Here is a 22,832-nt window from a genome sequence, read left to right as displayed (position 1 = left end):
GGCCATGCAAGAAGAGAAGGAGCCGTTTTTCCCCAAAAAACCTCTCCCCCCCGGCCGGCGTGGGGTTAAGGGAGCGCTGCGCCTGCCAGCCCCGAGCTGACGTTGCTCCATTGTGTGCTAATAATATACGGAAACTCAGATCATTTTGGCCGGGGTGCAAAATGGAGCTCTTCCAAGAATCTGCTCCGGAGGCCCTCAAGTACAAACTCTTGGAGAACAAACTGGATAACAAAGGCCAGATTGTGATCGCTTTTCCTCCAGGAAAACCCTGGAATAGCCCATTGCTTTTCGAGCACTTACAAAAATGCATACGATTTAGCGAGCAGTAAGTGCCCCAGCTGTAGCATTCCCTTTTCCCATTAACAAAACATTGGATTTGAGGTCAGTAGAACTGAACCTATCTTTCTTATTAAAAAAAAAAAAAACCAAAGAGATAATTTGTGATTTAATGTCCTTATGCTTGTGGTGTTCCCTTTGTCCCCACTCCTCCTGGGCTGCAGCAGAGGTGAGGAGCACACCTGACTCCATACGTTGTGTCTCTGTGTTTCAGTTTGGTAGAAAGAGAGTCTTCAACAAAGTGGCAACTTTTGTCTCAGAAGTAGTACATTCTTCTCCCGTTCCCCGTCTCCAGAACACAAGGAGGGGAAAAAAAGGACATTTCTGGGCAAAAAATGAAAATAGTCTGGCATTTAGCAATGTTTGCTGAAAATGATGGGGGGGTTTATTGTGCCAAACCCCAAATATTTTGAACTTTTCAGAAGTGTTTTCAAGCTTCTGTAAAACAGTTGAAAAGTCTCCCTAAAAAGAAGTTGGTTTGGTGTTGGTTTTTTTTCCTTTGGCGTTGTGCACTCTGGAAGTTCTCATCTTGCAAATATTTCTGACCTCATCGTGTCTCACCCCAAACCCAGCTCGTGTTGGGGTTCAGGGGGAGAAGACCTCAAAGACAGAGCACAGGCTTGGGTTGCTGCAGGGCAGTGCCTTGCTGAGTTGACTCATCTGCTCATAGGCCAGTGGATTTTGGCAATTCTGCGGGGTGTTTATTCATTGAGTTTCCTTCTACAACAAAAATACCAATCTATCTGAGATATTTCATAATCATTCCGCAGTCATAATATTACCTTAAAGTTCATGAGATTTCAGAGTAAGGATAAATGACTTCTGCTTCGCTTGTTTATTGAGCTTTCATAAGGGTCAGAATCTTATTTCATCTTCTTCATGACAGGGATAATAGTAGGGATTACAAAAGCGAGGATTAATAGTAGTAAAAAGCCAGGGAATCGGTAGTTTTAAATTAATAATAGGAAAGTAGGTAGTAATAGTAGGGATGAAAAAACCTGAAATGATTGAGATATCTGGCAGAAATCTCCAAGGTGGGGTTTCAACAAGGTGGTGCTTCTCGCCAGCATGGGGGATTGGTGTTTCACGTTGAACACAGAGAAGCCAATGGTGATGTTGCTCTGGCTTCTCCCTGGGTTAGCTGAGCCCTGGGCCCACGGCTGAGAGTCCTTGTGAAGAACAGGAGTTTTATTTTGCCTTATGTTCTGGGGTTTCCCAGACTAGAGAGGAGCGAGCGGCAGTTCTCTGCTGGGGCAAGAGCAATAGCCCCCCCTTGACTTCTCTGTAGCTCATTAACATCAACTGCCTTTTCCAAGGGATGCTTTTTGGTCTCATTTCCACAAGGACTTAATTGCCATTTTCCTGGTGTCTGTGGCTCGTTCTCAGCACAGCTGCTTCTGTGTCAGGACGTTAGACACAAATATGTTGTTTATCAGGGAAGTGCACGTTCCAGATTTTCTCTCAAAGGTGAGGATTCATGGAAATTAGGAGAGAAGCTTTTCTGATCCCCTTCACCCTCCATCCTGGATGTTGTTTGGGTGAATCTCGGTTTAGTAATTGAGGTGTCAGATTCCCTGACACCTTTCGGCTGAAAGGATGATGGTGTGGAAGCAGTGACCTCCGCTGCCATCTGCCACGGCTTAATGAAAATATACTGTGGGAATCAAGGCAACAGCTTGTCTTCGTCACCTGCTTGGAGAAGGCAGACGTCAGGAGTCGCTGTGCCAGCTTCCTTTGCCACCTTTCAGCGACTGGCCAGCCCTGCAGGCAGCTTCCCACCTGCTCTCCAGGCTCTCTCAGGCCAGCAAAATTTCTGCTTTCTTTCCTTTTTTTTTTTTTTTTTGACTTCTTTTTCCATCCAATGTTCAAAACTCCAGAAAACCAGGGCCGCCATCATATTTTTTCTGCACCTGTGGAGCAAGCACACAGATGTCCGCCCAGCTCCTGGCTTTCAGAAGTGTGGGAGCACCCCGTCACGGCAGCAGGCGGTCCCACCGCACAGCAATGGGGCGGGAGGGCTGAGTGCTGGGGGGGGCAGATCCAGCCTCCGTGTCCTTTCTGCACTTTGGGGCAGCCCCTCACCACGCAGACTTTGTGCTCCCCATTGTACCACCCTGTGAGGAGACAAGAAGGCAGCTGAGGATCCCATTGATGAGATCCTGGAGATGGGATGCCTGGAGCAGGGGGAGCCAGGGCTCCTCATCCCGGCTCGCTTCATCCCACGCTTCGCAGAGCTGCCCATGAACTCGGTCTCCCAGGTCTAGGAGGACATTCCTCTGTGACAGGATCTGGTTTCTCAGCACAGTTCTCCAAGTCTCTTTCCCTGTCATTGTGCCATCCCCGAGTGACCGGGGACATTGCTGACCTAAGGTCGGTAGGTCAGAATGATACAGGATGGACTCTCTCCTTCATTACTGAGCACTTGGGCAACCAGTCACCTGATCCAAGACCTTAAAGAAGAAGAATTGAATATTACTGAGGACAGTTGGTTTGCACTTCTCCTCAAGAGCTAAATATACTTAATAAAAAATGAATCCTGGTGCTCAGAGGAGTACACAGTCACAGCGAATATACAAAGCCTGGGAAGATGCCTCCTGTGAGCCCCCTCCGGGGAACAGAGACCTGTCCTGTGTCTGTGATGACCCTGACAACAGCCTTGGACCCATTAAAGCGTCTGGTGCTGAATTATATTTTCCAAGTGCTGTTCTCTGGAGATAGTTCATCTCTAAGCACCGTTTCATCTGAACAGGGAAGGTGAGATAGAGGACGCTAAAGAAGGGGGATGGAGCATTTTATTACACACAGAACTTATAAAATATTGAGTGTAACCTTGCATGGAGTGCTCTGTATGGTGTGTTCATCCATCACAGATAAACAGCCTCACCACAATTAACAGTTTGTCACTGTCTATCTTCAGCTCCACCTGAAAATTACCTCTGTAGTAACCAGAGCTCAATCTCAGTACCAGGAGGGTTAACCTACCTGGAGATCAGATCCTAGCCTTACTCGGATTTCTTCGTATTTAGGAGGTTTGGATATTATTTCTACAGTAGTAGAATAAAAGCATTGCCCTGCACATTAAAAATGGCTTCTTCTTGTCGGGAGTGTATTGGGTTGTACTCTAAGGTCTACAAGCAAACTCTTCCCCTACATGAAGCTCAGCAGATGGTTGGTCTTTTTGTGGAGGGATGTAGCAGGATCTTTCCTTAATATTACTGCTGTGATCTAGACACTCAGGAGTGCCCGACTCCATGCTGTGGGGCTTGGGAGCATCCTTTCCTCCCTTCAGAGATGCTGGACCTTTGATACTCCACTACGAGGGAAATACTCCCACTTTGGTGGAAGCACCACATCCAAACACTCCAAGGACTGGGATGTAGTCATGGGCACTTAAAGCTTTTCTGCTTCCCTGAGAAGGAATTATTGAGTGAAGCTGACTGAAGAAAAACTCCTCCTGAACCAAAGACCCACCTCCGCAGGACAAGAAAGCGCTCGCCTGGTCTGACTGGCTTTGACCTTCGTTTAGAGGCTTTGAAAGCAGCAGAGACCACAAGTATGTGTTTACCGGCTAACAGGTTCACAGAGATAAGGTCTAGGTCCACAGGCTGGTTAACCTTGTGGAGAATGACTGAGACTGGAGTCCTCAGGCTTGGGCGGACTATTGCGCTTCCCTGGAACCCAAAACACCTTTGAGGTTCTGGACCGAACACCTCCTGTTCAACTGCAGCGCAGCAGAGCTTCTCCTGCAGCTCTTCCCTGGAGGACAGTGAAGAGAAATCTCTGGCCAGGTTGGAAGTCTGTGCATTTAGATAGCTTGCATGAATATCTGAACTACTGGCTACTTAGCCAAATCAAACCCAGTTCCTAATTTCCCATGGCTACTGGTAATCCGTTAGCAGCAGATTTCCATGGGCGGGATGAGAATGGGCTCTGACAGGCGGCTGGCAACCCTAGCTCCGGCAGACAACGCACTTTTGTGATATCATTGTGGGAAAGGCAATACACCTGCTTCTATTGTATATGTACAGAATTAAGGGAGAAATCTGATTATCCTGATTACTCAGAAATGCAAAATATGTGCAGAATACAGTTTGGTTAATTAGCCTGGGAGATTGCTGGCTGTTCGGCAGGGAGGAGAGCGGGTGTTGGGAGAAGTGTGATGGGAGTTCACAGTCTGTTTTGTGCCCTTTGCTTTCCGAACATGTGGAGAAAAGTGAGCACAGGGGTTTGGAGATGCGATTGCCAGCCTCAAAACAAATTATAAAGCTGGGAAAGGGCAATTCTTTTTGAAATGTCTGCCGCTTTTTAGGATTCTGGGTCTTCAAGTTTCCCATCTCGTTATTCTGAGAGGAGACATTCAAGGGAAGGATGGGCCTGCCTCGCTGCGCAAACAGCTGGCGGGAGCCCCTGCACGGCACCTTCTCACAGGTGTCTGCTCCATGGGCTCTTTATCCTGCCTTTGTGCTGACACAGGCGGATTCTCAAATGCTCTCGGAAGCCTGAGGAGATGATGCCGGTAGTTGGTTCTGTGAAGGAGTGCTGCTTCCTTTGCATTTAATGGGCTCATTTGCACCACAGAAGTGCGTGTTAGAAGAGGTCTTCTGGCCCAAAATCTCACCTGCTTTTCCCAGAGATGTGGAACAAGCCAGGGCTGCTGGGCAGGGTGGGGGGTTGTTCATGCCACGCACATCTCAAGGTACTTAACCCCAGGCGTCTAGACACAGAGAACCAGGCTGGGTCCTCCAGCTCCACGCTGGACATACACCCACCAAGCAAACCATGGCAAGGCATGGGAGGGCTGCAGGAGCCACACCGGCGCGAGGACAGGACAGCTGGCGGCACACCTCGCTGTGCTCTTGGAGCCTACCGTCTACATAATGCTCTGCCATCGGACCAGAGCCCAAACCCACATCTTCTGCACATGATCAGTGCCCAAAATGCATACTCATCCGTTGCTCCTTGTAGCCGTGCTACCTCATGTCTTTAAAAAACCCGACATGGCTTTTATTCCTGACCTAGCCAGAGACTAATGTCTACCTCAGGCTTTTCTGGAAAGGTTAACTTTCCTCTCCTGAGCCACTGGCCATGCTCGGAGTGCTCAGGATCAGTCCTGCTGCCAGTTTAAAACAACATTAGCTGGGAAGTTAGCTATGAGAAGCTACAGAAGCGTTCAGGCTTCCAGGGCTGCCACTGAAACAGCTTAAAACTGAGTTGTGTGACAGCCTGAAAGAATAGATAGGGTGATATAAAAACTCTGCCACGGCTTCAGACAATAAAGACTGTGTCTCCCTTCTGATGAATAATGGCTCTTTGTTTTATTTCTTAGATGACAGGGCCGTTACAACTGCTGAGAACTATTCCAGTGCTAAATATATGGCTGTGTAATAAAGGCTCTGCAATCTATGAACTGGGACTGAATGGATACTTGAGTGAATCATTTAAAGTGCGATGAATTTCTGAAGCAGCTCATAGTGACAGGAGGTGGAGGGGCAGTAAACTCCTTTGCAGATCTCTTAGCCCAAGGATGCTTTCCTTGCACGAGACGTAACCCAGGTTTCGCGACTGCCAAGTTTTTCCCTCGTGGTGGCTCCCATGGCCATGGAAAGTTCCCCACTCTCGGTTTCGGACACTGACCTGCAAACAAAGGGCGTTTCAGATGGAGCGCCAGTGTTTGGTGGTGAGACTCTGTACAGATTTTCTAGCAGGAATCCTGGAAACCCAATCCTGGCAGACTCAACGGGAACGCAGCAGTAAACCCAGCTGTAACCCAGGGCTGAGGGCTCAGTGGGGCTTTGCTGGACCCCATCAGAAATAGCGATAGTCTGGAGCCTGCTACCATAAGGAGGAAAATGCTGCTTCTTACCGCGGCAGCGTTTCCACGCTAGTGGAAGAGAGGATGCACAGATATTGTTGTCACTGTTCTGGAGTGCACCTCGGAGTCCTGCCAGATTAAACTTCCTTGAAATTACTTAATGTAGCAGCAAGGATTTGCATTTCCATAATGTGGATTAGCACATTTCTATTTTAGCTAATCCTTGCCGACAGACCTGCGAGCGAGAAGATCAAAAGACTTGAAAAAGCTGGTTGGAAAGTTTGGAGTAGGGACAAGCCAAAGATGCCGTTGTTCCAGGGGTGAGGAATCGTCTCGCACCTCCGAGGGGAGCGGTCGCAGCAGGGAGGCAGGGCCATGTGTGGATGAAGCTTTGGTGGCACAAAACTAACAGAGGGCAAGTCTTTGTCCCCGTCCGTGGCCGGAGGAGACACAAGGGTTCATGAGTGCCCCACGTCTGAGCTGCTGCCCTGCGCTTCGGGGTCCAGTCCCTGCAAGGTCACCAAACTCTCGCACTGGCTAAAGATCTGCCGCAAATGAACTTTGTTCTCCAGAGCTGCCAAAGTGGCATCTATTGACCAGCCTCTATTTTAAAAGGGGGAGAAAGGGAAAAAGAGAAGGAGAAGAGAAATTTGGCTTCACTGTTGAATAAATCATGAGCCATTGAGGAGCTGGAAGTCAGCAGGGGAGGGGTGGGGGCAGCGCAGAAATGAAGGGGACGCAAACGTCATGCGAAAAATGAAGCGCAGGAGGGGCCTGGCCATTGTGCGACACTCTTGGAAACTTAATTGGAGAGTCGGTTGGTGGGAGGCCAAAAGACGTATACAATAAAAGAGAGACACTCGACTGGACTGAAAATGCAAACAAATTGGGTAGCACAACAGAAGAGATAAATTATGCTCATAAAATAAACAATGGCTGAGTGACACTGGATAAACAGTTACATATAATAACGCCACTGTTTGTCTCAGCCGTCCTAATTGGGAGGCTGGGCAGCATCCGATGAAAACTGCGTTGCACATTTTCCCTTTATAATGAGGAAGATTTCCCCCCCCCCCCCCCCGCAAAGCCGCTTCCCAGTCCCATTTAGCAGCAAACTGAAAGGCCTGGTTTCATTCCACTTTCCCACAGCAAACTCATCCTGGCAGGAACTGCATTAAGGAGGACAAGTAGAAAATGATAATAAATTGAGGACTTGCTCTTATTTCACCTTGTGACAAATCCATCCAGTGGGTGACTCGGGGAGGGTGATAAGAGCATGGACTGGGCTGCCGTTTTCCTTTTGACGCTTGGTCATGTGGAAAATAACCCCATTCTAGCCCTCACTCAAAAGGGCTTTCCTTTAAAAATAATGCTTTTTAAAAGGCACTGAATCCTTATTTACACTGTTGGAAAGCCAGCAGCTCGCCTCCATCAAAGTGAACGTCATGGGTCTCATTTCATCATCTACTTGGATTGAAGAGCAGAAACAAAGGGGATGCCGCACAAAAAGTGATACGGTCAATGCCATTAATACACGTGGGAGAACTTGTTAAACCCTAGTTTTTTTTTTTAGCGTGATACTGTATTGCTAATAAATCCCTAATGAGAATCTTTTGTTTCATTGAACTCCTCTCAAGTATAGCAGGAAAACACAGCGGTGCAGGGGATGCTGAGCACGAGAAAAACATGGGTTTAGTGACTTCTACCACGGCTCGCTCTCACGCTTTGAACCCGAGACTCTCCACCCCCGGCGTTTACCTCCAGCACTCAGTGGAGTCTGTAGCAGAGATGTGCTCTTACCCTTTAATGACTACCCAGAGCAGCTTGCGCTTCCCAAGCTGCTTCATCAACCCGTGAAAGAGAGAGGCTGATCCTCAGCCTCAAATGTGCGTCTAAACTTTTCACCATCTCCGTGCTTTAGGAATTTACTTGGTTCACCTGTTTGAGCACTTCATATGTCTCTGTTTTCTTGCTTTTATCGACTTGAATAAAACAGAGCTGGATCTCTGCTTCCCAGCCTGTAATGCTCCTGGGGAGGTTCCAGCCGGGGAAGAAACCCAAGAGGTGGCCAGCCTTCCTCGCCCCCGAGAGCAACAGGGACCACACTGCTGGGGCCGTGCCGAGGGGACCGGTGGCTCCTGAGACGCGGGTGGCAGCTCAGAAGTCATCTTGGGTGGCACAAAATTGGCTTTGCCTCCTGAAGTGGCTGGAAAACTGAAATATCCCTAGTTTACATGACTTGAGAGGGGCAAGGGAAGCTAGATTTGTTACCTGTAATTACGAAGGTAATTAATCAATTAATTAAGTACAACTGATTTTCTTCCAGTGAAGCAATCAGAAGATGAAAGTCCATAATGACTGATTCATTTTCGAGCCACTTTGTAGAAGGGAAGTTGTTTGTGGGGATTGTGGTTATTGGCAAATTCCTGCAATGCCCCGAAAGCCTCTGACAGTCCCTATTTGTAACAAAATAGTTGTTTTCCTGTTTGTGCCAATTTAAAACCCTTCCTGTCAAAAGCATTTTACTGGAACCAGAAGCTGGACCGCTAAATGTTTTTCATGTCCAAAATACTCTTTTCTTCCCAGTTCTTTTTCATTTCATGCTTTGATGACAGGCCTAGAAGTTTCCTAGTACATTCATTAGAGGAGAGTGGGTCAGTATTTCTTCACTGATATTTATTTTTCAGCTGGAAAAATGGCTACATATTTTTTTCAACTATAGTTTTTCAAAGGAAACTTTTCTTTTGTCCTTTTTTTAACTGAAATAAGGACGTTTTTATGTTCGGGTGGGTTTTTTTTGGCAAAGCGTAGACAACAGAGTGTTACTAGTGATGATTAAAGCTCGGCTGTCGCAGTATGTGTCATTTTATACTGCCGACAGCGCGTATGAAATGCAAGCAAATCACTTGGCCCATTTGCAGCCAAACTCCTCAAGTGCCTCCAGCTTCTGATTTGCCCGAAAACTTTCTGCATATTGCCATGACGTGCAGAGGGGAAAGTCTCCTGGGTCGGTTTTGATATATAAACCCAATCACTTCTGCAGTATTAGCTCATCTGCTCTGTCCTGACTTCCCAGCTGTTTATTAGACTAAAGTTACATCCTCCGGCGGCGGAGGGCGAGGTAAGATTAATGGCTGAGCGGAGCAGCAGCAGCGGGGGGCTGGCAGGTGGAGTGACTGGGCATCCTTTGCTGGGCATTGCTGGGATTGGGTCGGAACATCAACAATTTGGCTGAATCTGGGGGGGATGCAGGCACGGTTCAGGGTGAGTTTCCCTCTCTGTTTTGAGAACGTGAGAGTGATGGGAAAGGTGAGGGGGCTGGGCCACAATCAGCACGGGCAGGTCCCCAGAGTAAAATGCCACCTTTTCTTAAGAGCAGGCGGCCAACCAATAAAACCAGTATTGCAATGCTGATGCGGTTTCTGCTGATGCAGGATGATTAGTATGAAATATTAAAGAAGCTTTTTACAAATACAGCCCAAGTCTCCAGCTGTCCTCTGTGTAAAGTGAGGGTGTTATTTCTAATTCCACGATATAGATGGGAAGGCAGTTAACAACTGTGCAGGAGGGCTTTGGTGGAAGGTGTAAGAGCGTAATCGAACCCAGCAGACTGATCCGTAGTTGGGGTAACACTGGTTTGTGCTGCCCTGTGCGAGAGCCGGGCTGGGTGTCAGTGCGTCGATGCCCAGATGCCTCCGTGTTGTTCCCATGGGATCTTCTCTCCTGCTCCATCAGGCCCGGGATTTACAGAGTCTGCAGCTGGACGTCGGCTGTGCCTCACGTCAGCAGATACTCCAGCTCTTGACTGAATGCCGGCTTCTGTCTTTCTCAAGGAGCTGCTGCTCATGGCATTACCTCTGTACAAGAGGGACATTGAAGTGCTGGAGCGTGTCCAGAGGAGAGCGACCAGGCTGGTGAGGGGTCTGGAGACCAGGGCACATGAGGAGAGGCTGAGGGAGCTGGGTATGTTTAGCTTGGAGAAGAGGAGGCTGAGGGGAGACTCTGCAGCTACCTGAAAGGAGGGTGTAGAGCGGTGGGTGTTGGCCACTTCTCCCAGGTGAATAATGACAGGACCAGGGGAAATGGTCTGAAGTTGTGTCAGGGGAGGTTTAGGTTAGATATTGGGAAGAATGACTTTACTGAAAGAGTGGTCAGGCACTGAACAGCCTGCCCAGGGAGGGGGTTGAGTTACCGTCCCTAGAGGTGTTTAAGAAACATCTAGATTTGGCACTTCAGGGCATGCTCTAGTGGCAGAGATTGTAGGTTGGTTGTTTGTGGTGGTTTGTGATTATTATTTTTTTTTGGTGTATGTATGGTTGGACTCGATGATCTCAAAGGTCCTTTCCAACCATGAAGATTCTATGATTCTATGATTACAGTGGGGCAAAAAGCATCATCTGTAGCTGCTGGTGGGTGGAAAGGGAAAGCTGTAAAATCATGGGAAATGCATCCCTTTGGCCTCACATGTGGTGCCTCCCTGACCCCCCCAACTTCACAGCCAGGTAATAGGAAGCAGAAGTGCTAAGAGCACTTCTCTGTGTCCTGGTGGGGGAGAGAAAGTCTTCATCACCACTTTGCTTTCCATGAGAAACAGTTGCTCTATGAAGAAGGGTCCGTTTGTACGGTAATTACCAGGGGAAGTTTCTGGGTGGCTGTGCTCTCCCCCCTCCCGCTGCAGGGTGATTACAAATGGGCTTTCGTTCTAGGAGCCAAGTTGCAGCAAGACCATGGCAGGTCCCAATTTCCTAGATTATTAATAATAACAATATCATTTTCTTTCTCCCCCTATTTCTCACCCACCCTGTGCTTCCCTTTTAATGAATTCTCTTCTCTTGCTGTAGACTCCGCAGTGACACCAGCCTGATTTGTAATGTAAATAGGCAGCCCAGTGTAAAGGCGACCTGCAAGAGCACCGCAGGGCTCTAATTATAATTTTCATTAAACTCCTCCTGTTTACGAATATCCAAGCAATCTGGCATTGCAGCAGGAGCAAGAGGAAATTAAAGCAACACTACCACTTAGCCACAGCGTTAGCGAGCAGGGTGTTGAGCAGAAACTGAAACAGGGCTCCTACGGACAAAGTTTTGAAGAGTTATTTCAGCTTTGGCATCCTTCCTCTCTGAAGCTTTCACCCTGGTTGCAGAGCTTGCCTGTTTTTCCTCCAGAGGATCTGGCTGGTGCAAGCGTTTTACGCGTGATCTGTTCGTGACCTAATTAAGGGGATCAGCTGGTAGAGCTCCCAGTGCAATGTGCAGGGAGGAGCTGGGGGAGAGCAGCCGGAGCAGGACGGGGCCGGTGGAAGGTGCGGAGCAGAGGGAGAGGGACCCTCGAGCAAAGGGACCTTGATCTAAGGAGTACATGGACACTAAGAAACTCTCATCCTCATATCCCCCGGGCCGATAAAACCAGCTTCAGGTGGCTTTCTGCAGGTGTTTTGCCTTCAGAGAGGCATTTTTGTAACTCAGGCTACAGCTGACCCTTCCTGAGTAAAAAAGTGCCGCAGGTGCCAGCTGTGAATTAGACTTGCAGGGGACACTTTCATTCATAAAGCTAAAGGCAGGGCGTTCTCAGTGTCCCCTGCACACAGTGAGTCTTTCTTGAGCTGTGTGTGGACAGAACAGAGGAAAAACTGAGCTTGGCTTTTTGAGCCTGAAGCAAGAGTTTCTTCCTCCTTTCAGAGACTGCCAGTAGTATATTTAAGGTCATAATTCAACTTTGGGGTAACCAGAGGCAAAATAAAATTGCAGTATGCAATAAGTGCCTATAAAATAGCAACGATAGCTGTAATTTTGTCTAAACTGGGTGAGTCCAGCTGGTATCTCATGGGCTTTATTTATACATAAATCTTTCTAGTGCACTTGAGAGCTTATGGGGATCTCCGAGCTATTCCCAAACTGCTGGTCCCGCGTCCGGGAGATTCCAGAGAGCTGCATTGTTAGAAGACAGGCTGGGTGGTCCTGGCCCAAAGAGTCCTTTGGTCCAGCCTCGTGCCTTCTCTGCAAGCCCTGTTGATGTGTTTGCGCTCTCCCTCCAGCAGCAGAGATGGCTCTTTTCGCTAAGCAGACGTTGCTTAAGATAGCAGGACCAGAAAATATAGGGTATAGTCCCTATATAAACAACCTCTTTTTAAGTATTTTAGTTTTTTTCCCTGCATCCCTGTCACGGGAATGAGCCCAAACTTTGGATAGCCTTCCTGGCTGAGCAGAGGCGGGGATCACAGAATATAATGCCCTGTTGGTAGGAAATAAATCTATTAGAAAATTAAATTCCTGCTGATCTCCAACACCACTCTGCCTCACAGCCTTTATAGTGTTTAGATGGCTTCATAAATGGTAGCAGATCTCCCAGGGGAAATGGCTGGGGAGTTAACGGCACATCTTTAATATACTTCACTCACCAGGGAAATTCGTGCTACTAGTGGGAGAAGGTGTTCCCCTTAGTTCTAAAGCTGTCTGCCACACCAGGATGCCGTTTGTGGGGAGCGGCAAGGATGTTTGCCCAGTCCGTCGGTACAAGGTGGGCTAAGATAGATAGCGTGGCAAGTCCTCCAAGAGGCGAGGGAAACCAGGACTGCTACAAGTGTGGAGCCCGAGCCTGGGATAAGGCACTTGTTGAAGAAACTCATTGTATTTTATGTCTGTTCCAAATACAGTCACGTCCCCTTCATTCCAGTGCCCCCTCTCCCTGTTACAAAGCTGGAGAGCCAAAGTTGAGCTGTGAGACTGAGGGAGGAGAAAACAGCTGGCAGGGGAGAGCATTTGGGGCACAACAGATTAATTTAATTATGTTTGGGAAACTTAGGTTTGAGTGTTGATGTAGGTTACAAACAAAACAAGTTTGTCGTTCTTGTCAGAGTGCTTTTTTGCCTGGATCACAAAGGCACCTGCCTATTAATTTAGCGTGATTGCTAATCTGGGCAATCAGCAATCACAGCAGCGTGCAGTACTTGGATGCTGTCAGGAGACACAAGCAGGAGCGAAGGGAAGAGAGCAGCTCGGGTGTCTGATGCTGCTGCACAGACACCTCTCTGCATCCCTGACCGAGCCCCGAGGAGAGATGTGGTCCAGGAAAACAAAACGCCAGAGGCTGTGCGGGGTGTGCAGAGCATGAGCCTCACCAGGCACGTAACTGACCCGGATCTGCAAGAAGTTTAGGCAATACAGGGCAATAATTTTACTGAAATGTTCCTCCTAGGAAGCAGTCTTTTTCCTGGGAGCTGTATTCTGAGCACCATCCAGAAAGTCCATGCTGGGCAACCCCTTTCACCTCTGCCGCATTATGTGCAAGAGCCAGCTAATTAACTGTACTGCCGATCACCCCGTTTAGAGGGTTGTGGAGCAGGAGAGGGGCTTCCACATTTGTGCTGCACCCCAGGATGTGCCGTTTGGTGGGGACCATGGACTACTGAGTCTTGCTAGAAGTACTGCCAGCTACTGCCTTCCGCCCCAGCGCCTTCCCTCTCCCTTCACAAATCCCTGCTGTTTTGTCCACTACGTGGCCCAACCCAACCCTTGGAGAAAGAAGGTTTAAGAGGTTTGTGTGCATGAATGTCTGTGCATAGCCCATGTCTTCAGCTGATCAAGGCTGGTGGCTCTACGTGATGTACTGGGAAACCTCAGCCCTTCTGAAGCCGGAGCCTCAACTCCAGACGCACACAAACAGGCTTCTGCACCGCTCCAGTGCCAGTCTCATCCCTTCTGTTTAGCAAGAATTGTGCCTTTCCTGGAATGCTAAACAGCATTCGGGCATGTGGGACTGAATAATGACATATCTTTGCAGCTAGGATGTTTCTGAAGGGTATCAGTAGCAGAAAGCATTGGGATCAAAGTCAAAGCAGCGGCACTCCTGAGAGCATCGTTGCCAACACGCAAAATGATGCTGGGAGGGCAGAATCCAGAGCACAAAGGTGCCAGGCCAGGGGGAAGGAGGAGGTGTTGAGGACTCAATGCCTGTGTGACAGCAGGATGCTCTGGGCTTCAGCAGGGAAGCTGTGCTGAACCACACCGAGGGGTTAGTTCTGCCCAGGCTCTGTGCAGGATGGGACTGGGGTGGGAGAAGTCCTGATCCTCGGCTATGGCATGGTGGAAAGCTGTGTTTGCTGGAGTGTCATGCCCCTGGAGCAGTCAGTCCCTGCTGCAGGGCAGTGACCTGCTATGGGGCTTACGCCAGCCACGAGGACTTCTCCAGCTGCCTTGTGGGGGTCTTTGGCAGGTCCTCCAAGCCATCGCAATGACCAGAGTTTCCTTCTGAAACAGAAATGATTTAAAGATACAAGGTCTGCTAGAGGCCTCTCTAATGTCTGCGTGAATTTTCTCCTCAGCAGCTTCTGGGGAGAAAACGGACCAAACCGATCAGAGAATGGGGCTTATTGTATCCAGTGGCCAAAGTGACCAAAGATGGCTGAGAGACAAAGTGACAAACAGAGACCTCCTGTGCAATTAGTCTCTTGACCTCTGTGGTTCAGCGAGGGATGCTGGGAAGGGAGCTGTGGATCACAAGGCCCCAAGGAAGGTTTCCTTGACAACACTCACTGAAGAAAAATGAGATTTCATGAATGCAGCGGGTATTAGCACGTGAGAGGCTGACTTTAGAAGAGACAAGGACGCAGCACCTGGCAGAACAAGCCCCTCGATTAGGGGGATGTGAAGTAGTGGCTCAGTGAACTGCTTTTTCAGATAAACTTAATTAAACAGCTATTACAACCATTAATATTTATTTAGAAATGCAGACACTGTGTCAAAAGCAGACTTATTGTTTAATAATTTTTCTGCCCAGAAAATCTTCTCCACCTTGAATAAGCACCGGCACACGGAAGGGAATTTTCTGCTCACTGCTGATAGTTTCACCACACTGCAGCTTGGCTTTAAGATTCTTTAGATCTAGCATTGTTTCACCATTTACAAACACAAACCAATTGTATAGAAAGACTATGTATAATAATACATCATCATAATAATAATACCAATAACACCAATGCAATAACATCAATAAACAAAGCAGACAGTTGTTTAGTATTCCCAAACTTAAACTGTTTGAAAGAACCAAAAGTAAAGATATTTGTGTTCAAAACCTAAATGGATATATTTTTAAATTATACGTTTGAGACTTTTTAATTTCTTCCTGCTGTTTCAGCCAGCTGGACTTAAATTTTCATCCTTATATGATGTCTCATAGGGATAGCAGTACTGTGACTTTGTCCTGAACTCAAGCCATCAACCACTGCGTGGCCAAAATACCTCAGGAAATCAGTGCAAGTTTTTCCTCAAGAAAAGACCCGTGACCTTTTTCAGTGAAAGTCTTGGCCGCTCCGATGGTGTTTGCACAGTAGACAAACAAAGAGCGTCTTCTTAAAAAGCAAAGCCAGTTGGCAGGAAATCAAACGCTGAATCAACGCGTCGGGAATTGGCCAGGCAGCCCTGAACATCACGGGAGCCTGGTGGTGAGCGAGGGCTGCAGCTGGGGCTCTTTCTCAGTTCAGGCTAGAGAGAAAGTAAATATAGGGGTTTAAGTTGCAAATTTTGTCTGGATTGAAGCTGTAGAGAGGCACGCAGGGTCCAAGGCAGCTGTGTACGCCACTGAACAAGGGCAGTGCAGGAGCCGGGGCAGTCTGTGAGGCTATGTGTCCTTAGAGCAGTGAAAGACAAGGAAAGGCAGTTGAATTTGCAGGCTGCTTTTTTATAGGCCAAGTGGAAAATTGTCTAGGGTTCTGGGTAAAACATTTCTTCTTCTTTATTTTTTTGCAGGACTATCTCCCTTAATTCCTGGCTGGCCCATAGCAGTAGGATCAGCCTTTACCATTTGCGCCATTTATTGCATGCTTGGAAATTTATTTCTAACACTTAATTTTAAAAAAGAAATCTCTTATTAAAGCTGAGCTTGGAAAGTGTAAAAGCAGGTTTGCTTGCAGAAACAGATACATATGGACGTGTGTGTGTGTGTAGGACATCCTCTTTGCCTATCGGTACCTGCCATCGGGCTTTCTGAGCATCTTTCCTGCATCTGTACGAGTCATGTCAACATCTTAAAAGCGATATTTGTTATTTTCTGTCCCAATTGATTTCAGAAATGCAGTGAAAGACACAGATCCAAACCAAATAAGATTAAAGGCTTTAAAAGCTTAATAAGTTAAGAAGAGCAAATCTAGCTGATAACATGGCCTTGATAGCAGGCTATAAAGGACGGGGAGTTAAAGAATTACAGGTAACTGACTTGTTCGTCAGCATCCCTTCTTCTTTAGCAGTATGGAGGCACAAGGGGAACAGGTTGAAGTCTCCACCTTATCAGCATGACAGGAGCAACAGAGACAAAGGTGAGGGGATAGAAAAGATTTGAGGGACCAGAATTTAAGCAAGCCCCCGCCATCAGCCCACGTTGAATCAGCTCGGAGCATCCTGCTGGCGTCGACATCTGCCAGTGACACCGTCCTACCAGAGCCATCGGAAACGCAACTGGAATGGTTTGAACCCCCCAACAAGGAACTGTTGCGCATTTTGAGATGTTTTCTAAGACCATTTTCCTATTTTGCAATGGGCTCTGTCAGGCAACACTCCCCTCCAGCTCGGGTAGAGCTTCCCTCTCTGGTGAAGTTTTAATGGTGTAAAGACCTTGAGCATGTCCTGTCGGGCTGGCTGGCAAAGCCTTTCTTTGCTCAGTGAGCTATGTGATAGGACCCTCCGTAAAGCGCAGAGCATCTTCTCTGCCTTTTATATCTTTCCCGGCCGTATAAATGAACAATGGCCCAACAGAGAGCTTTGGCTTGTTTTGTTTGCCTGGCTAACAATTGCCTCACGTGGTTATTTGCTATTCCAGTTTCACTCCGATCAGCAGAAATGTGGTTTATTTCAGGAGAGAAAAGTCTGCCACAACTGTTCCCATTTTAGTACTGCAACAAATCATTTAATTTAAAGAACGAAAGGTAAAAATGTTCTATGGGCTAGAGAAGCAAAAGGAGCAGAAGGAATCCTGTTTTTAATAAGGATAGTCATAAAGAAGAAAAATTTGTCCTCCCTGATGGAAAGGTCCTGTCAGCTTTGAATGGGTTGAAACCTGTGCCACAATCTGTGAAATTTCGCTTTACAACCAATATCTCTAGAATATAATAGGCTTTCTCAATAGAATACTGTGAATCATCGTAAAGGAAGCTACAGCAAGGATATTACTCTGCAGAAACTTGGCAGCAGCAGACAAAGATGGCATTTCCCCTGCTCAACAAGAGGGATCCAGGAGAGGTTCAGTAGGAGGATGCAGATCCCTCAGTGCCCGTAGGCAAACCCTGACCCTGCCGTTCCTGAGCCAGACTGAAGGAACCAGGACTGAAGGGAACCACCACATTCTTCACATCCCAACCCTAAATTGGGGCCAGCTTAGCCCAAACATCAGCCCTGTTTATCTGCAAATCTCAGCAGCGTTTCAGGGGTAAGCTTTGCACACAGACCTGGAGTGTAATGAGTGAAATGGTTGTTTATCTATTTGTTTTTAGCAAATATTTCCTTAATTATGCTACATTCCCGGGGAAATGGGGACAAGCCCAGGGGAACTTCAGGCTGCATTTCTGATGGCTGGATTGCAGCACAGACTCACTACCTGCGTGTCAGCAATACAGTGGTAGAGTTTCATCAGTAGCATTTGTGCTCGTCGTCAACATACATCTTACAGAAAATTGGTTTTATTTTTATAAATGAGGAAACAGCTTGCCTGAGCTTGCACATCACACAGGAGCATACTGACCCAGCTCCTGCTCCCCTTCACTGAGCCAGCAGACGGCCACAGCCGATCTCTGTGCCAGCTGAGTCACGCCTGCACCCAGCGACACAAAATCATAAAAAAAATGGAAAAAGTGGCAAAGGAACATAAATCAGAAGAGAAACAACCTGGAGACAAGGGCAAGTGCAGTAAGGAAGAAGGAAGTATGACGGTCCCTTCCAACCCCTACCATTCTGTGATTCTGTGATTCTGAAATTCTGGGATTCTGGAATCATGGGGAAAAATCCAGTGTGGCAGGGACCAGGGACCTCTCTAGGAGCTGTGCCCCAGCCTGAAGTCAGTGTAGATTGGCAGGTCCATCTCCAGGATGGTTGGGTACCTCTCACCTCACAGACCAATGTCTTCCCTGGACGAAATAAGCCCGGAAACATCACGAAGCTGTGGAAGGACAAGCTTTCCCCTTCTATACAGCCCTAATGGCAAACATTCATTTGTGAGAAGAAAACACTTTTCCAGACATGGATGCCCTGATACTGGAGTGGGAAAACTCATGGCAGAAGGCATGGGCAGGACGGATCTGCCTTCATCCCCCTTTTCAGGGCCTGAAGGCAAGAGGCGAAGCTGAGCAGGGTGTTATCTCTGCGGAACACACCCCCGTTGTGTCCCCTCGGCTAATTGATGCTCTGTGCGGCACACACACACGCGTTAATGTAACGCACAAAGCCAATTAAATGCCTGATTGGATGAAGCGGTCACAGTCAAGTGACCCATTGCCAGCCAGTCAGGATTCAAAATTTCCAAATATCGTTAAGGTACGTGCGTTAATCCCCTCCTAAAAGATTAAGCGTTTAACCTATTACTGCTGTTTCTGAGGAGATACAGAAAATCCGCTGTGCTGCGGGGGGAGAGCAGGCTGAACGGTGCAATGAGCAGCGCTTGCCCCAGTCCAGCCCCACAGCCCTACGCGTGGCCGTGCAGCCCATCTCACAGCATCTTCCAGGGGGTTCACATTGATCAGAACAGGGCAGTATGCGTCGCTTCAAAGGGAAGACTAATTATTTCACAGAAGAGAGATTTTTGGGGACTGTCTCCATTCCCTCCCCACTCTCTCTGCGCCCCTTTGCCAGTGAAGAGCGATGTCAAGGGGGAAAGCTGCTGACCCCCACACTGGTTGATCTCCCTTAGACAGGGCTGCTCTAAATTTCTTTGCAATACAGATTTTTGTTGAACTTCCAAGATAGCGTTGAGAATTGCAATACCTTCCTAGCCCAAGAGAGGTGTGAAGGTGATTTCCCCAGCGACGCAGGAAGAAGGAGGAAAAATGATCATTTGATAGATGTGGCTTCTCTCATCGAGCGGCTTGACTGGGACCTGCAACCACTCACATCCTTAAATGCTTTGAGCCATTACAGGTGCTCCAGTGCTTGGTCCCCAGCTCCCATTTAAAAGCCAAGCCAGGAAAAGATGTCACATAGCTGATCACACACAGTGGACTAGGATCATCCATGGTTAATGTCTAATTAGTAGTCAGATTAATATTAACTATCAATGGTATACTGTAATTCTTTATTTAAGTCAAAATAAATATGAAATGCAACAATGCAATCCCAGCATACTACTGTGATAATAAAGCAGACTTTGAACTCTCACCCTGGCAGGGAAATCTCCTGCTGTGCCTCAGCCGCAGCGAAGTCGCCGGTCAATGGGGGAAGGTTGGCTGCACTGCGTTAGTGGAGACAAGCAACGAGAAGATGTCTCTGCATAAGGCTGGGCACTGGGGAAAAACCTGCAGCAACCGTTTTGCCCCCTCCACTCACTGTTTCGCCCATAGCCATAATATTTAAAGGCTGTGGGGATGTAAAGGCTAGCACGCAATTGCATGTTTGCTGTGCTCTTTCAGCTGTAGGCATAACACAGCCCTTCAGATCCAGGTTACCAGTTGTTGCCTGATGCACAGACGATGGCTGTGGATGAAAAGCTCATCTTTATGCAAATATGATTTGAAAAGCAGGCCCAGCACTTCAACAGTAATGGAGTTTTATTTCGAGAACGCAGTACTAGCCTTGAATCATGTCATTAGTGCGGGAGAGGAACACAGCCTGTCCTCCCGGAAAACCGATGTGTTTGCAGAATTTCTTTGCTGGGTGGCAGCATTTTCTGCGGGGTTAAGGTGGAATAGAGAGTTTCCTCTTCTCTCTCACTTTGATGGACGTGTGCTGAAGAGCAGAAGCATGAGAGGTGTCAGGAATGATGGAGTGATGCTGAAGGCTCTGACAAATGAGCTCTTGAAAGTCCTGGTGCAGCCATTTAAGATGTCACCGTCCTGCCATTCACCTCTGACAGGGCCGCCTCCCCATTGCAAAGCACAGAGGACATGGCCCAACACAGGCACTGGAGCTCACTGGTCAGCGTTAGCTTAGCCATGGGAGGAGATGGGATGAGAACAAAGTGGAAGGGGGTGTGTGCAAACACATGTTCTGTCCTACTGACCTGGTTCATAGGCAGCAAATTGCTTTGGGAATGGAGTAACACCTTCAGCTGCTGAGAGATTTGCTCAGGGAGCATGTCAAAACCTTGAGAATAAACATCATGAGCCCAGAAGCTGTAACTCTCATTTTCCTTCTCCCTTATAGCTTGCTGCATTAGAGAGGCAAGTGTTTGATTTCCTGGGATACCAGTGGGCCCCTATCCTCGCCAACTTCCTCCACATCATCATCGTTATCCTCGGCCTGTTTGGCACGATTCAATATAGACCTCGCTACATAGTGGTGGTAAGTAATATCCATTTTTTTCAGAGCCTTTCAAAGCCTTTCACAGCTTTGGCTCTGGTGGGATAAGGCAAGCAATGAGGAACCGAGTAAAGCCCTTGGGAAATCAGACATGAGCGTTGTAAACAATTTTAGCAGGAGGTACTGTGCTTAGGAACACATTGTTCAGTGTGCTGCACTTTCACTGTACTTGCTCCAAACTTGGAAGGTATCAGATAATTATTAGTGGTACCAGAGTAACACCGAGATGCTACACAACAGAAAGGGAGAACTAGGTGCCGGACAAAGGCATGGCAGAAGCTCTTCCACTCCCTCCAGACTTCTGCCCCTGTGTCTCTAATCAGGCAAGGGACCATCTGCATATGGGAAACAAGCAGAGGAAGAGAAAAGAGTTGCACTGCTGACTCAGGGCACTTAACTGCCCCCAGCTGCATCACATGTATATAAACTAATTCCAATGACTTCCTAATGTTTATTGCTTCTTTCTCTCCCCCCCCCCCCCCCATTCCCTTCTAGTATGCCATCTGGACTGCAATTTGGGTCACCTGGAACATCTTCATCATCTGCTTTTACTTAGAAGTGGGAGGGCTCTCAAAGGTAAGTAGGAGCTTTATGGGTGAGTGCCCAGGTTTTGCATCAATGGGATGGAGCTTAGCTGTGAGAGGCGGGGGTGGTGGTGTTCAGGTGGGTGGCAGGGGGGTGCCTGGGAGCGGGTCCTGTCCCCTTGCCTATGGAGAGGGCTGCCTTACTATGGATGGAGGAGTACTGCTGCTTGTATGGTAAAAATGGGAGGCTGATGATACTGATTCCTGGAGCCCTTTGCCGGTCAGTGCAGGTGGTGACTGGAGTAAGCCCTGCCCTTATAGTGTATTTGCTTTTTAAAGGTGAGAGCAAGCCTGGCAGCAGACCCGTCCTGAGGGGAGGTGGGGTTGGAGGGCTAATTCTCAGCCACGATGCAGAGGTGGCTGAGAAAGGCTATGAGCTAACTAGATTACAGCTGATCCTCTTGTGATCTGATAACACCTTGGGAAGGAGGTGTGTGACTTGAAGGGGAAGGCCCTCATGCAGCAGTGGGTGTGCTCTCTCTGCGAGCTGGTCCCGGGGAAGAGCGGCAGTGAGGACTCGGTCTGGCTGGGCTGACTTGGACCAAGGGCTTTGCTGTAACTCCATCCCTGACCGGTTCTGGATATTTTTCTGCCTCCCAGGTCTGCTGAAGACCTAGTGCACTTCAGCAACAGGGGTAGGTACCTGGTTGTTGCTACACCAGGGAAAATATTTCCCATTGCGCTGTTTGGAAGAGGCTCTTCTCTCCGTTGAACAGAGATTGAACCAGAGGGGTGCTGGGGAGGCTGGTGCATCTCCCCTGGATGTGGCCTCAGACATGATGTGGCTTCCGTGTCTTAATTCTTCCTTCTTAAATACATTGGTGGCTATTCATGGCTCTTGGCCAGGGGTATCGTGGGTTAATATGGGAAGCTCTTTGAAGGCTAGATAAGCTAAGTATTGCTGCTTGCTTAATGAGGGGTGAGTCAGAAATAATAAAAATGGGAGGCAGGCCCTAAATTAAGCCTGAGCTGTAGCAATGAATTACTAAGTGTGCCTGTAGCTTAGCAGACTCTGAGCGATTATAGGATACAGGTTCATTTCGGAGCGCTCTACATCTGGCCTAAATTCCCAGGTCATACATCTAAGTTGCAGTCATAATTGGAACTGCGCTATGTTTTCTTTATCAGGCCTACAGTGAGTCATGAGTGACAGCATAAATCCTTTGCAGATAAGGAAATGTAACTTCCTAATTCCTCAATTATTCCCCTCTCAATTATCCACAGAAACTTTGAGAAAGTTCTTGCCCAAAACAGTGATTACTCATGATCTAGAAGCTCAGCCTGAGATGATCTCGATGTTGGCTGTGACCAACTAAAAAAAGAATTTTATGTAACTACTTAAACATTTCTTTCTGCAGAGGAAATATTGGCTTGATAAACTGCTCTGGGAGCTTCTCTGACAGCCAGTGTTTGCTTCCAGCCAGCTGATTACTTGTGTTTACTAATCCCAACCCACCCCGCAACACGCCGGGCTGCTGTTCTGCAATTCAAACAGCACAACAAACTCCACTTTCTCCACTACAGAGGAGCTTCATCTCATAACCTTGCTCTGTGCTGTGGCTTGTTTTAGCAAAGCCAGCACACAAAGAACCTTTATTTAGCCTACAG

At 47.8% G+C, this 22,832-nt stretch overlaps 2 protein-coding genes across 4 annotated transcripts in view; one reads left to right on the top strand and one right to left on the bottom strand.

Moving 5' to 3' along the window:
* The window catches only part of NKAIN4 (sodium/potassium transporting ATPase interacting 4), a 53,526-nt gene that overhangs the window by 5,866 nt on the left and 24,828 nt on the right, over positions 1-22,832 (top strand). For all 3 annotated transcript variants that reach the window (XR_010073015.1, XM_063349755.1, XM_063349757.1), the window contains exons 2-3: positions 20,485-20,622; positions 21,136-21,216. Coding sequence is in view for 2 of the 3 variants with exons in the window: in XM_063349755.1 (XP_063205825.1) it covers positions 20,485-20,622; positions 21,136-21,216 (219 nt within the window). In the remaining variant the exon portion in view is untranslated. The remainder of the gene's footprint in view (positions 1-20,484; positions 20,623-21,135; positions 21,217-22,832) is intronic.
* The window catches only part of BIRC7 (baculoviral IAP repeat containing 7), a 52,465-nt gene continuing 44,974 nt past the window's right edge, over positions 15,342-22,832 (bottom strand). Inside the window, exon 8 of the mRNA XM_063349753.1 lies at positions 15,342-15,627. Within this exon, the coding sequence (XP_063205823.1) occupies positions 15,623-15,627 (5 nt within the window). The 3' untranslated portion in view covers positions 15,342-15,622. The remainder of the gene's footprint in view (positions 15,628-22,832) is intronic.

The sequence above is a fragment of the Chroicocephalus ridibundus genome, chromosome 12 (genome assembly GCF_963924245.1).
Source record: "Chroicocephalus ridibundus chromosome 12, bChrRid1.1, whole genome shotgun sequence".
NCBI classification, from domain to species: Eukaryota; Metazoa; Chordata; class Aves; order Charadriiformes; family Laridae; genus Chroicocephalus; species Chroicocephalus ridibundus.
Note: the sequence above shows the minus strand (reverse complement) of the source record. Positions and strands in the feature narration are given on the sequence as shown.